This window comes from Schistocerca nitens, chromosome 5 (genome assembly GCF_023898315.1).
Source record: "Schistocerca nitens isolate TAMUIC-IGC-003100 chromosome 5, iqSchNite1.1, whole genome shotgun sequence".
Lineage (NCBI taxonomy): Eukaryota > Metazoa > Arthropoda > Insecta > Orthoptera > Acrididae > Schistocerca > Schistocerca nitens.
The window spans coordinates 569,496,518-569,512,412 of NC_064618.1; the positions used below are offsets into that span (position 1 = coordinate 569,496,518).

At 43.3% G+C, this 15,895-nt stretch overlaps 1 protein-coding gene across 1 annotated transcript in view; it reads left to right on the plus strand.

Annotated features, from left to right (window-relative positions):
• Positions 1 to 15,895, plus strand: part of LOC126260584 (locomotion-related protein Hikaru genki-like) — a 205,797-nt gene that overhangs the window by 162,420 nt on the left and 27,482 nt on the right. The window contains exon 7 of the mRNA XM_049957920.1: positions 1,096 to 1,269. Coding sequence (XP_049813877.1) covers positions 1,096 to 1,269 — 174 coding nt within the window. The remainder of the gene's footprint in view (positions 1 to 1,095; positions 1,270 to 15,895) is intronic.

Below are 15,895 nucleotides of genomic sequence, written 5' to 3' on the forward strand. Positions count from 1 at the left end.
GCGACAAGCGGAACATCAGCGACCTTGGCGGGTTAATGTATGGTTCGGCATTATGGGAGGAAGAATAATTGGACCCCATTTTATCGATGGCAATCTAAATGGTGCAATGTATGCTGGTTTCCTACGTAATGTTCTACCGATGTTACTACACGATGTTTTACTGCATGACAGAATGGCGATGTACTTCCAACATGATGGAGGTCCGGAACATAGCTCGCGTGTGGTTGAAGCGGTATTGAATAGCACATTTCATGACAGGTGGACTGGTCTTCGAAGCACCATACCATGGCCCGCACGTTCACCGGACCTGATGTCCCCGGATTTCTCTCTGTGGGGAAAGTTGAAGTATATTTGCTATCGTGATCGTCTGACAACGCCTGACAACACGCGTCAGCGCATTGTCAATGCATGTGCGAACCTTACGGAAGGCGGACTACTCGCTGTTGAGAGGAGTGTCATTACACTTATTGCCAAATGCTCTGAGGTTGACGGACATCATTTTGAGCGTCCATTGCATGCGTTTTCAGGAATGATAATTTCACAAAGGTACATGTATCACACTGGAACAACCGAAATAAAATGTTCAAACGTACCTACGTTCCGTATTTTACTTTAAAAACCTACCTGTTACCTACTGTTAGTCTAAAATTGTGAGCCATATGTTTGTGACTATTACAGCGCTATCTAACACAAAGCGAAGAAAGTGGTCCAACTAAAACATTCATATTTCTTTACGTACTACACGAATATGTAATAAAAAATGGGGTTCCTAGTTTTAAAAAAACGCAGTTCATATCCGTTTGACGTATGGCAGCGCCATCTAGCGGGCCAACGATAGCGCCATCTGGTTTCCCCCTTGAAGATAGACAAGTTTCGTTCTTTGTAGTTTTTTCGTTTGACGCTTATTTCGTGAGATATTTGGCCCGGTCACGATCAATGGGCCACCCTGTATAATACTCCTGTGTAATAAAAAGCAGCTCTCGTCTCCAGACGTATCGAGAACTAGTACGGCAGTAGTCCACAGATCTCCTGCGTCCCTCCAGGACGCTGGCCAGTAAGCACTCAGCGCGACTTGGCTCGTCTTGTCTGCCGCAGCCGTGCTGTGTCCGCCACCGCCGGCGCCGCTGCACGGCCGCATCGTGGCCGGCGAGGAGCGCTACCGCGTGGGCTCGGCCGTGCAGTTCCTCTGCGACGACCGCCACCAGCTGATCGGCGAGGCCAGCCTCGTCTGCACCGAGACCGGCGTCTGGTCGCACCCCACACCCCTCTGTGAGTAGATCTACTCGCGCCGTGCTTGCACTCCACTTAAACAGGTAGTAACGTGCATTACCCTCAGCGCGGAGTACATTTGGACATTCACTCTGATGATCTTTGCTTGTAATCACTACACAGTCCATAATGAATCTGAATTACACGTTACTCACTCTAAATGTTATGCAACGGTCTATTAGAAATCTGACTGTTGAGATGTACCTTCTTACAAGGGAACCACCCAATCGCACCGCCCTCAGATTTAGTTATAAGTTGGCACAGTGCATAGGCCTTGAAAAACGGAACACAGATCAATCGAGAAAACAGGAAGAAGTTGTGTGGAACTATGAAAAAAATAAGAAAAATATACAAACTGAGTAGTCCATGCGCAAGGTAGGCAACATCAAGGATAGCGTGAGCTCAGGAGTGCCGTGGTCCCGTGGCTAGCGTGAGCAGCTGCGGAACGAGAGGTCCTTGGTTCAAGTCTTCCGTCGAGTGAGAAGTTTACTTTTGTTTATTTTCGCAAAGTTATGATCTGTCCGTTCGTTCATTGACGTCTCTGTTCACTGTGATAAGTTTAGTGTCTGTGTTTTGCGACCGCACCGCAAAACTGTGCGATTAGTAGACGAAAGGACGTGCCTCTCCATTGGGAATTGAAAACATTTGATCGCAAGGTCATAGGTCAACCGATTCCTCCACAGGAAAACACGTCTGATATATTCTATACGACACTGGTGACGGCATGTGCGTCACATGACAGGAATATGTTGTCGACCCACCTAACTTGTACACTTGGCGAATGGGTAAAAAGATTCTTCTACCTTGCCCGATTTAGGTTTTCTTGTGGATGTGATAATCGCTCCTAAAAAAGTGATGTAAACATAACGGACGGACAGATAATAATTATCTGAAAATGAAAAATTAAACTTTTCACTCTAGGGAAGACTTGAAGCAAGGACCTCTCGTCCCGCAGCTGCTTACGCTAACCACGGGACCACGGCGCTTCTGAGCTCACAGTATCCTTGATGTTGCCTATCTTGCGCATGGACTACTCAGTTTGTATATTTTTCTTATTTTTTTCATAGTTCCACACAACTTCTTCCTGTTTTCTCGATTGATCTGTGCTCCGTTCTTCAAGGCCTATCCACTGTGCCAACTTATAACTAAGTCTGAGGGGGGGTGCGATGGGGAGGTTCCCTTGTTAGTACCCTATATTCAGGATACATTTTAACAAACTTTCAAATACACAAATTATGATCAGTTTGGACCAAACGGACGTTTATACCCTTATTGAGTAGTACAGGTGATGAGACCAGAACTGTTTAGTTACTAACTTAAAATAGCTTATTTATTGTACCAAAAACCAAAGACCATGAATTTCAGTATCAAAACTTCATGAAGTCTCTTGTAATTCAGGCAATGCATTCATTCACCTTTATTACAAAATCAGGACAGAAAGAAATTTTCACTCTGCAGCGGGGTGTGCGCTGACATGAAACTTCCTGGCAGATTAAAACTGTGTTCCGGACCGAGACTCGAACTTGGGACCTTTGCCTTTCACGGGCAAGTGCTCTAGCATCTGAGCTACCCAAGCACGACACACGCCCCATCCCCACAGCTTTACTTCTGCCAGTATCTCGTCTCCTACCTTCCAATTGGCCGTGAGTCGTGCTTGGGTAGCTCGGATAGTAAAGCACTTGTCCGCGAAAGGCAAAGGTCCCGAATCCGGGTCTCTGTCCGGCAGACAGTTTTAATCTGCCAGGAAGTTTCAAAATCTGGACGCTTGGGTCAACCTTTACAAATTTAAATGACAACATCAAAAGTTCTCGTAACTTTACAATTCCTTAAGTAAACCATTATAATAATTTTTTAAAAAAATCAGAAATACGTATCAAAATGTAAAAGAATAAAATCACGTGAAAGATAAGCAACAAAACCTTAAAGCTAGGCCAACCAGTTTGACGGTAAGTGGAAGTAGGGCACGTCATATCCAAAAGCGGGCCCTCTACATGGCAGCACTAACTCTAGATTAAACCACCTATTCACATCGCTTGTGCGGCTACACTCCACCTACGTGGCTGCCAGTTGGGCCTCATATCAATTTAATACTACATACACGTTTTACCACATAGCATCGGCTCCTGCAACATACGAGAGTTGGAACTTTAATAGTGGCAACTGTTAATTACAGCTCGTATAAAATAGATACATGTTTCAAAGTGTTATTGACCTTCAAAGTAATCACCAGCATTGTGTATAACTCGTTGCCAGCGATGGAACTCTTAGCAATTCCAGTTGTATTGACAGTTCGACTGGCGCGATCTATTGCCCGACGAATTTGTAGCAGTTCTGAAGCGAAGTGTTTCCTTCAGATTAGAAATCGAGTTGAACTCACGAGGGCTTTTTCTTTTTTGCGGTAAGTTTCTGTGGGACCAAAATGCTGAGGTCATCGGTCCCTAGGTTTACACACTACTTAATCTACCTTAAACTAACTTACAGAAGGACAACACACACCAGTGCCCAAGGGAGGGCTCGAACCTCCGACGGGGAGAGCCGTGCGAACCGTGGCAAGGCGCCCTACAGCGCGCGGCTCCCCCACGCGGCACGAGGGCTTAGGTCAGGGGAATGGAGTAGGTGGTATAGCAACTAGCAGCCCCATCACTCAAACAAATCAGTAACAGCTTGCATTGTACTTGCTCGAGCATTGTCCTACAAAATTATGGTCAGGTCCTGCAGAAAGTGTCATCACTTCTGTCTCTAAGCTGGTCGTAGGTTGTGTTCCAAAAACGAACAGCATAGAGACAGAAGTCATGACACTTCCTGCAGGACCTGACCACCATTTCGCAGGACAGTGCTCAAGCAAGTGCAATGCAAGCTGTTAGTGATTTGTTTGACTGATGGGGCTGCTAATTGCTATACCACCTACTGCACTCCCCTGACTTAAGCCCTCCTGAGTTCAACTCGATTTCTAAACTGATGGAAACACTTCACGGCATTCGCTTCAGTACTCCTACAAATTCGTCAGGCAATAGGCCGCGTCGCTCGAACTGTCAACACAACTGGTACTGCTAAGAGTATCCTATGAGTTGCACATCGCTGGCAACGGGTTGTACACTGTGCTGGTGACTACTCTGAAGGTCAGTAAAACTTTGAAACACGTATCTGTTTTGTACGAGCTGTAAATAAATAGTTGCCACTATTAAAGTTCCCACCCTAATAAAAGCTTTTAAGCATTGACGATAACCCGGTAAACTGAGTGAGCATGTACCCTTTTAAAACTTAATACCACCAGCGACTGGCATAATTACCTCATTTTTATTTCATTTCATTTAAAACGAAGAGTTTAAGTCACCAAATATGTTTATTAATTAACTAGCTTAGCGTCCGCTGCTTCACTCGCGTGGACTGTATGGCCTACAGAGATTTTTTTTATTTAATCGAATTCTTAAGTTGTTTACAAATTGCAACACTCTCTATGCTTTCACACTAATTAAAGCCATATAAGTACGGTATTTTCCCAATGTACTTCTCACCAAAAAGCCATTGTGGTAGCTGCAGTCCAAAGTTTCTGTTAATCGTGGCCTTTCTTGTGGTGATACTTCCATAACGGCTTTCAACACATATTTCTATATATCTAACCGAGAAGTGAAATATCAATAGTAATAAATTTAGCTTGAAATTTTTAGGTAATGCAATGAAATTTCCATCTCCTATTGCACTCCCTTAGGGAGAGAATTTCCAGAAACACTGAAACACATATTCTTTCTATTTCAAGCCAAGAAGTGAGACACCAGTTTTGATAGATAGAGCCTCAAAAGTCCTATAGTAGTTCTTTAGTAGCTATTTAATTAAAAAAAAAGACTTTCACTCTCTATTTTGCCTTCCTTAGTGGCTGAATTTGCAAAAAATGCTGAAACACGTATTTTTTTTCTGACTGAGAAACCAAATATCAGTTTTCGTAGTTCTACCTTCAAACATTCCCTTAATAGTGACATACTTTTAAAGAGTCTGTCATCCGTATTTCACCCCCTTAGGAGTGGAATCTTGGAGATTCCCTTCTTAAATGATGTTTACAGTGTAAGAGCGTCACCCTCTCCTAACTTCAAGAAGTTTCCATCCTGGTGGTTTGGGCTGGGCGGTAATGAGTCAGTAAATCAGTTTGACCCTGTTTCTCCGGCTTAGGTGTTGAATTTCCAAGAACAGTGAAACATGTATTTTTTCCATCTCTAACCGAGAAACCAAACACCAATTTTCAAAGATTTAGCATTAAAATACTTTCGCAATGAAATATTTTCATAATCCTTTTCACCCCTATTTCGCCCCTTCGGGCTTCACTGTCCAAAAACACTGAAAAATGTATTTTTTTGATCTGTAAAGGCGAAGTGAAATAACAGTGTTGATAGATCTAGCTTTAAAAATACTTCATTGGTTCATTAATAACGATATATTTGCAAAAAGGCTTTCACCCACTAGTTCACCCTCGAAGATTTACATTTCCAAATATACTGAAACACATATTTATTTACGACCGAGAAACCAAATACCAATATTCGTAGATCTAACTTCAAAATTGCCTCAATAGCGACATTTATCAAAAAATTCCCTTCATTCTCTATTTCACCTCCTTTGGGCTGAAATTTCGAGAAAGCTCTTCTTAAACGACACCTCCAGCATAAGACCCACAACTTCTCCGAATTTCAAGTTTCTGTCCCTTGGGCTTTGTGCTCGGCGATTATGAGGCAGTCAGTTAGTCAGTCACAACACAATTTTTTTATATATAGCAGAAAGAAAAACAGCCCAGAATTAGAATTAAGTGCAATAATAAAGTAATCGACAGAACAAACATGTGCCGTACCAGTGTTTCAATCAACAGTTGCGCCGTATAGCTATAGCAATTAGAAACAACACGTCATCAGAAACAAATCGTTCAAATGGCTCTGAGCACTATGGGATTTAACATCGGAGGTCATCAGTCCCCTAGAACTTAGAACTATTCAAACCTAACTAACCTAAGGACATCACATACATCCATGCCCGAGGCAGGATTCGAACCTGCGACCGTAGCGGTCGCGCGGTTCCAGACTGAAGCGCCTAGAACCGCTCGGCCACTCCGGCTGGCCATCAGAAACAGATGGCTGACACCATAGTTTACTAGCCACAGTAAATCAGGTTAATCTGCATAATGGAACAGCGGTAACAACTGGCAAATTTAAATGTTGCTAAGCAGCACCTCAATCACTTGGTGCGCTGCCCTCTTTAAAATTAATTAACTGTCTTTCCGTCGCGTTACTGAGTGAACACCGAAATAAGGACATAACTAAAAACCAATTCTATCTCTAATAACCAGGATGGTGATCATCACACCGGTTTACTACAACGCGTGTGTTTCAAATAGAGTAAGCGCTTACCAGTAATTAGACTTCCGCTTCGTCCTTCGCCGTTAGTTCAATAATTCCACTCTCATAGACATCAGCACACTTAGAGGCCCGTCCAAAGCCGGCCGCGTTCCACGCACTTCGACAGTAGCTTCTCAGACAAGCTGGACCCGCTGTGTAAAATGGCTCTGAGCACTATGGGACTTAACTGCTGTGGTCATCAGTACCCTAGAACTTAGAACTACTTAAACCTAACTAACGTAAGGACATCACACACAGCCATGATCGAGGCAGGATTCGAACCTGCGACCGTAGCGGTCACGCGGCTCCAGACTGCCCGCTGTGTATCCTTCAATGGGGAACAAACAGCAATTAGATCTGCCGAGAACCGCAATCCACTCTTCGAACTAATCCAAGATAAGAGACGCCGAGTGCGGCGTCAGAGATACTGGGTACTTCGTTCCGCCTTGCAGAGCACAACGACGCCACATATCACACAGACCCGCGGCGTAGTGCCGGTCCGCTGGGCGGCTCCTCGTGTACTCTCGGCAGGAAAGTGGGTTCACTCTCCGGCTGCTCCTCGCTCACTCCTTTCCCCTGCACTCAGTGTGTCCCTCCAAGGCGCTAAGGCGCTGGTCTCACTACCTCACTTAGTGCAATCGCGCTCGGCCTTTTAACTACCTGCGCCAGAGTTCCTTTAGTAAGCAGACACTCGAAGCTAGCTCGAGATATCAAACAAAGAAAACTACAAACACTGAAGCAATCTCAAGAGTGCCACGGTTCACTTCTGACTAGTCGATCTAACGTCAAGAAACGCACATATAAAAAAAAAGCCCAAAAGAAATCAATATTATTGCCTTCTAACCAATCGAAATGGATAACTGAGGACGTATCTGAAAAGCTGTAACCTTATAAAAATGAAAAAAAACAATCTGCATACAATCATGGACACGTTACTAGGTCCACCAGAAGTTAATACCTTACGGAAACGAAGTCTGACGGACCAAATACCTTCCATAACAGTTTTCATCTTCTCTCGCTAATCAACTCACCAGCAACTATTTTAACTGAAAAACTCTTATAAACAAGCACCAGTTGAAATAAAGAGTGATGATGCGCATTCGTCTTTGCTCTGGGATGGACAGTACAGTGAACACTTCAGTTCTAAACTCCAGTGACATATGCTGCAGTATCTATACATCGCTGCGGCCGGAAAAAAGATCCTGAAAGGACAAGACCAACAACGACTGAAGAATGAAATGAAAGAGAAAGGCATATAGTCATTTATCATGCTTCGGAAAGGAAAATGTGCTTCAATGACAAACGGGATTGTCAAGGTGAAGAGATCTACGCGACACGACAGGCTTTACGTAGTATAAGTACAGTGTATGCAGTACTTCAAGCAAACCTTTCAATACGTAACATTAACATTAATTTAGAGTTGAAATAATGTAATGTTCAGCAATTCATTCGGCTGAGAGCCGCGTGGTTTTCAGCAGAAAAAGATCTTGAGAATTTGCACAATCACTTACTTCGAAAATATATACTGAAGAGCCAAAGAAACTGGTACACCTGTCTAACATCCTGTAGGGCCCCTGAGACCACGCAGAAGTGGCATGGACTCAACTAATCTCTGAAGTAGTGCCGGAGGGAATCGATACCATGAATCCTGCAGGGCTGTTCGTAAATCCGTACGAGTACGAGGGGGTGGAGATCTCTTCTGAGCAGCACGTTGCAAGACATACCAGATATACTCAATAATGTTCATGTCTGGGGAGTTTAGTGGCTAGCGGAAGTTATTCAACTCAGAAGAGTGTTCCTGGAGCCACTCTGTAGCAATTGTGGGAGTGTGGGGTGTCGCATTGTCCTGATGGAATTTCCCAATGTCTCCTTGTTGTTGAGGAGGAGGAGCAGGCGCGTAGTATTAGAAAGCAGAATAGCAGATATATAAAGCCTGACGCTACGGAGACGTCTGATTGGTATACACTAAGACGTCAACGAAGCAGAAAGTCATTCAAGCACGGTAAGCGGTTCGAGAGAAATTACGGTTGCTAAGGTTAGGGCATATGGATCGACAGCAAACACTCAGAGAGACCTTTAAGCCTGTTACTGAATCTCCCAGGCAGCTCTCAGCAAAAACAAAACCATACGATAACGATGGTGTTACCATTAACGAATTCATTATCCGGCACGCTCCTAGTCATATAAGTAGAACATTCAGCGATAGCAGGGGGAGACTGTACATGTTAGCCATGAAACCTGTAAATGTAACTGATGATACAATACAGATTAGTGATGGGCAATTTGAGAGAATACTTGACTTAATGAACGTTATTTTCCTAAGACCTACCAAAAAACCTATAAATTATTCAATTAATGATAGCAAAATGTATAGTGAAATACTGCATTTGACTGATGTATGTAAGATAGCATAAAGTCTGAGCAACAAGAAATATAAAACCATTATAAAACCAATACTTGAAGGCGAAAACAACAGCAGCAGCGCCGATGATATTGTCATTGAGCATAAAGCAGTGAACAGTCGAATCCCGAGGGATATATATTATGATGACCCCAACGACGTAATAGATCGTCTACGGGTGCTCATGGTGTCAGCTGCTGCAGGTAAGATCGTCTACGGGTGCTCATGGTGTCAGCTGCTGCAGGTAATACAGCTCATTCGAATGAGGCTGTTTCAGTAATCTCTGAGCTTAGAGAGAGATGTATCACCGAATAAGTATGGAGACACTAGTTGGGGAACTGCACAAACCAGCACACAAAACATACCCTCGTACGCAAGTTATGGTTAAATGTTTCATGTTGTATGAGGAAATATTCACATGAGAATAATGGATTCACATATATTTTAATGGTTATTGATGCATCCTCTACATTTGCCTGGGCACTACCTTTTACAACAAAAACGGGTAGGAATGTCGCGAATGTGTTTGAGAGTTGCTACGGACAGGGACGAATCGATGCCCGGGCAACCTCCAAACCGATCACGGTGGAGAGTTTTGCAATATGTGTTTCAACACCGTGACGCAGAGGTACGGAATACATCACTGCTTGACATTTACTCACCTGAAGGCAAGTATAGTGGAGCGTCTGAACAGAACAATAAAAGGTCGAATGTGGATGCGTTTTAACCTTCGCGGCTCATAAAAATGGACCGATATCCTCCCAGAAATAATCGCTCCGTATAATTTAAACAAACGTAGCACAATAAAAGTTAGACCAATCGACGTTCGTGATAATGGACTCATGGATACTGCCTACTATCTCACTAAAATGGTGGATTCACTCAGACACAAATGTAATGTAGGTGATTTGGTACGTATCTCAAAACGTAAGATAGCATTTGAGAAATCATACATACCGAACTGGTCAACAGAGATATTTACAGTTCCAAAAGTGCAAAGAACGAATCCTACAACTTATATATTGAAGAACAGTAAAGGCGAAGAGATTGCAGGCTGCTTCTACATCGAGCAATTGCAGAGAAACTCAGAACTGGATGTGTTTCTCGTGGAGAGAGTCATAAGACGTCGGGGAAATAAAGCGAAGGTCAAATGCCTTGGTTTTCCTGCAGCACATAACGGTAGGATTGATGCTAACGATTTGCTATATAATGGGGGCGCATAGTCCACAACCACCGCAGTAGCGTAACATGCCTGCTAGGGGACGCATAAGAGGAGGTGGTGGTATTCTAGACAAACTGTCAGCGGAATTACACATTCCGGGGTGTAACTACTGTGGACTAGGAACAAAGCTTCAGAAACGCTAGGCACTAGGTGATAAGGGGGTTAATCTGGTCGACGAAACATGTATGGAATATGACATTCCATATGCTGCAAATAAAGATCTCTCAAGACGTCACATTGCAGATAGGATTTTAGCTGATGAGGCTAAGGCGATACGGAAAAGAAAGTATATTGGTATAGGTCAGCCCATCGCAGCATTTGCAGTTGATAAAACCATGCGTGGAAAAATTAAGTTGGGTTTAGGAGTGTTGAATTTCAAGTGAGTTTCGAATGCTGCACGTTGTGCACTAAAGAAGAAGAAGGAGAAGGGCGGAAAGCAGATCTGTTTGGAGAACTGTATCGTGACAGCGACGTATGAGGCTACAAACGTACTGCAGCAGAAAGGTGCGGGAAGAAGAAGAAGAGGATCGGTTAAAGCACCTCGAGTTCTACCGATACCCAAGATAACTGGTGGTTTCCTTCCATTTCTCATCCCAGCTCTCTCCGCGCTCTCGGCGGTAGCGTCCCATGCTGGTGATACTGCACCTATTGCTCGGTCGGTCAAGAACGCTCAAAACTCCCAAGCGCTGTTAGAAGACATAACCGCATGATGCAAGCCTCAGCCATCGGAAAAGGACTGTACTTGAAACCGTACAGGAACGGGCTTGGTCTAATCATAAAAAAATGCACATTAGGGGTCCTACCAGATCCACCACTCACAAATTCTGATCTTCTTAAGTTTATTAGAAATAAATTCAATTTTTCAAGATTCCGAGGTGTGTTTATGCGGGATTGTGGTATTGTGAATTTAAATGTTGTTGGATGCCCCGGTGCACACTGGGGGTCATATGTTATGAAAAATGCTGATACCGTTTACTATTTCGACTCATTTGGTGACATGCAACCACCAGAAGAATTACAACGGTACTTCACTCACAGAAGACATGTGTTATACAACTGTCGGCGCTATCAGGACTTTAATACACACCTCTGCAGGCATCTATGCATCATGTTTCTCTTGACGTCTACAAAGAAGCAGACTATAGGAGTAAAAGGAGGAGCTTTAAACATTCCCGCAACAGTTGAGGTTCAGATGCAATGTCGTACCCTTTGACGTTGAAATAAGGATCCTCTGTATTATGTGCAAATTACTTCCCGCCAATTGATTTAAGCATTGATGAATTGAGTATTGCATTGGTTGAACTCGAGACGTACAACTGCATCCCAAATATCACCGAGACTAACAACAACTTTTATCTGGATACTAATGGTGAAAAAGACATGGTCGAACTTGAACCGGGTACATACGATATCGACGATTTGAACGAAGTCTTAAAACAGGCTGGAAAAGGTATTGTGCTATGTGCAAACATCAGTACACTTAAATGTGAAATAATGACTGTAAATGCAACGACTGACTATAACCAGAGAGGTTCAATAGAGCGCCTACTGGGTTTCACAAAAGGACAGGTTTTGTAGAAGGATCCTAGTAAATTTCCCAGGTCAGATCGGACTCTGGACGTACTGCCCGTCAGCACAATCTGAGTCGAGTGTAACATTACAACGAACTCCTATCTCAACGACAGTCTCATTCACACTATTTATGGATTCTTCCCCTCAGTTGCAACGGGGTATAAGATTGGTGACACGCTGCCAATGCAATATACCTTCCAGTGACAGCTCACACATTGGACTACTTGGAGCTGCGTATTGTGGACCAGAATAGTCAAATTATTGGCTTTCATGGTGAGGAGATCACTGTACGATTACATCTGAGGCAGAATGGGCGTACGGTATAAAACCAGTGTACGCAATCCACAGTCCGTCACTTCGCTACCGAACCGCAAAGTGATAAAATGTGCAAACTACGAGTTTCTTAAATCAGTTGGACTCAATATAACCAGTCCAGTAGGATATGATGAGAGAATTATACGTCAGGAATACTTCTCTCATCAACCTTACGCTTCAACCACATTCAACAAGAACGATGAAATTAGGATTATCATCCAGTACCAAGACACACTGACTCTTCCTTGCAAGAGTTTCATATATATATATAGACGGGTCATTCAAGAAGATTGGTGACACGCTGCCAATGCAATATACCTTCCAGTGACAGCTCACACATTGGACTACTTGGAGCTGCGTATTGTGGACCAGAATAGTCAAATTATTGGCTTTCATGGTGAGGAGATCACTGTACGATTACATCTGAGGCAGAATGGGCGTACGGTATAAAACCAGTGTACGCAATCCACAGTCCGTCACTTCGCTACCGAACCGCAAAGTGATAAAATGTGCAAACTACGAGTTTCTTAAATCAGTTGGACTCAATATAACCAGTCCAGTAGGATATGATGAGAGAATTATACGTCAGGAATACTTCTCTCATCAACCTTACGCTTCAACCACATTCAACAAGAACGATGAAATTAGGATTATCATCCAGTACCAAGACACACTGACTCTTCCTTGCAAGAGTTTCATATATATAGACGGGTCATTCAAGAAAATGACGGCAGCGACACAGAGGGATCCTAGGTGACACGTAAATCTTTAGCATTCCTGTTCCAAGAGAAACGCTATGAACTCTGTGGGTCTGTGATCCACTGTTCATGCGATGTCGTCATAACATCAACCCTTAAAACGTACGTCTCTGCATCACCCGCAGATTTGCATAGTTTAGAAAATGCAGGATGGTTCATAGACGATCTGGAGGACAGAACAGTAGCAGATTACAAGCGATTTACTGCGTGCGTACCTCTAAAAATGCTTATGGGCTACTTTGAGGACATGAGGCAGATTACTATGACCGCTAAACAGGAACCCATTGTGGTACAGAGTGTGACGGATAATAAATCATACATTCAAGGAGCTCAAGAGGAGAATTTGATCTCAATCATCAAGATAATATGGAAAACGCCTCACATAAGGGTATCAAACTAGAAGCGTTTGTAGCTTATAAAAGTCCTGAATTCCGGTACATTTCGCTCGTGGGAGGTTTTGGAGTACCCAGTGTTAACGACTGCGAGTTGACAAACATGGGCTATTAAAACCTCTTCGCAGCTAGAGACATCTAGATTCATCATACTTGCGTTTCAGACAGATAGAAGAGGGAATATAGCAAATGATTCCACCATGTTCGACAACTGCAAATTAACTAATACCAAAGTCTACCTGAATTGAGAAATCTACTCATATCACATTTTACACCTGCAGTTGAATGGAAATGTGCACCGTCTAGCATATGACATGTATGCAAGGTTTCGTGCTTCTTACTATGAAATTGCTGAAGAAGAAGGAGAAGGGTGTCTACTCAGTCCATGGAAGTTCAAGGATCTTTAACCGATCATCGTAATAGACTGCTCGAAACAGAACAAAATAATTAAGTCAGGACCTATAGAAGTGCGAACTGAATTTGAATCTTCGACAAATTTCCCAGAACACACTGCCGAGTACAGTCTAGTTCTACATGACCTGTGATCAACTACTACCCACCCACTCACTGGTGTTGTGCAAAGAACTGTATAAAAGAACAGGTGCTACACCATACCTAGAGCATGTCAGAATGGCATCTCAAGGCGTGAACATCATTGCAGACTCTCAGAGTTTCTATGATGGTGAGCGTAGACAGTTCATATTTAAAGATTTTGCATTTGTAGTGCACACAAAAGATGCAGGAATAATAGAGACATCAGTAAACATTGTATCACCGATGTCATTCAAGTATGTGAAGTGTGCTAAGACACGGAAGAGTGCAGAGTGGTTAACACATTTCTACCATGGAATTGTCCACCTCCATTGCACAGCAGTAGTGTTACTGCCTGTCACGCAAGGGGGCGCGGGTTCGATTCCCGGCAGGGGACTCTTTATTGTGTGTCATTCATCATCGTTATCATTGAGACACGAGTCACCGAAGTGTCGCCAACTAAAAAGACTTGCAATACGGCGGCCGAACCCCCAAGGGGATATCCCAGCCAATAAATGCCATACGGTCAATTCATTTCATTACCATGGAATTCACTGGGATGATACTGGCATACCCTATAAAGATAGTGACGTCACTTCAATTATTCGACGACACGGATACCATCATCTACGTGATGGAGAAGGAGAAATTCTCATGGATGCGTGGAATCTTTAAGTTTGCTGCGACTCAAGACATGGAATTCTATGGATGTCCTTCTCGACATCGACTCAACAAGAAGAAGAAGATGTTTGAAAATAGTGTTGCTGTGTCTGCTTATAAAAACATAAAATTGCTTTTAAGTTGGATGGGAAATAAATAAATTTTTACCTCACAACCTCTGTGTTCTTTTTTTTTCAAGCCTGTTCCCGCTTTCATAGTGTACAGTTTTAATCACATGCTATGTATGTGGTTTTCCTCAAGATCAGGAGATATAATTTTAGACATGTGTGCTATATAACTTTGGAAGCGGACATGGTCACGTGCCTCCTGCTCCCATAACCAAATCCGTACTACACAATAGACATTATTCCATGCAACCTTTCTATATACAGGGTGAGTCACCTAACGTTACCGCAGGATATATTTCGTAAATCACATCAAATACTGACGAACCGATTCCACAGACCGAACGTGAGTAGAGGGGCTAGTGTAATTGTTTAATGCAAACCATACAAAAATGCACGGAAGTATGTTTTTTAACACAAACCTACGTTTTTTTAAATGGAACCCCGTTAGTTTTGTTAGCACATCTGAACATATAAACAAATACGTAATCAGTGCTGTTTGTTGCATTGTAAAATGTTAATTACATCCGGAGATATTGTAACCTAAAGTTGACGCTAGAGTACCACTCCTCCGCTGTTCAATCGTGTGTATCGGAGAGCACTGCAACATACATCGCATTTCTACAGAATGATCTGCCAACGTTGCTCGAAAATGTCCCACTGGAAACGCGTCGACGTATGTGGTATCAGCATGATGGTGCACCTGCACATTCCGCAATTAATACTAGGCTGACCCTTGACAGGATGTTCGACGGGCGTTTCATAGGACGTGGAGGACGCATAAATTGGCCAGCCCATTCTCCTGATCTTACACCTCTGGACTTCTTTCTGTGGGGTACGTTAAAGGAGAATGTGTACCGTGATGTCCCTACAACCCCAGAGGATATGAAACAACGTATTGTGGCAGCCTGCGGCGACATTACACCAGATGTACTGCGGCGTGTACGACATTCATTACGCCAGAGATTGCAATTGTGTGCAGCAAATGATGGCCACCACATTGAACATCTACTGGCCTGACATGTCGGGACACACTCTATTCCACTCCGTAATTGAAAACGGAAACCACGTGTGTACGTGTACCTCACCCCTCATGGTAATGTACATGTGCGTCATTGAAAAAGACCAATAAAAAGGTGTTAGCATGGGGACGTAATGTGCTGTTCCAGTCTCTTCTGTACCTAAGGTCCATTACCGTTCCCTTTGGATCCCTACGTAATTCGCTGCTCTCCGATACACACGATCGAACGGCGGAGGAGTGGTACCCAAGCG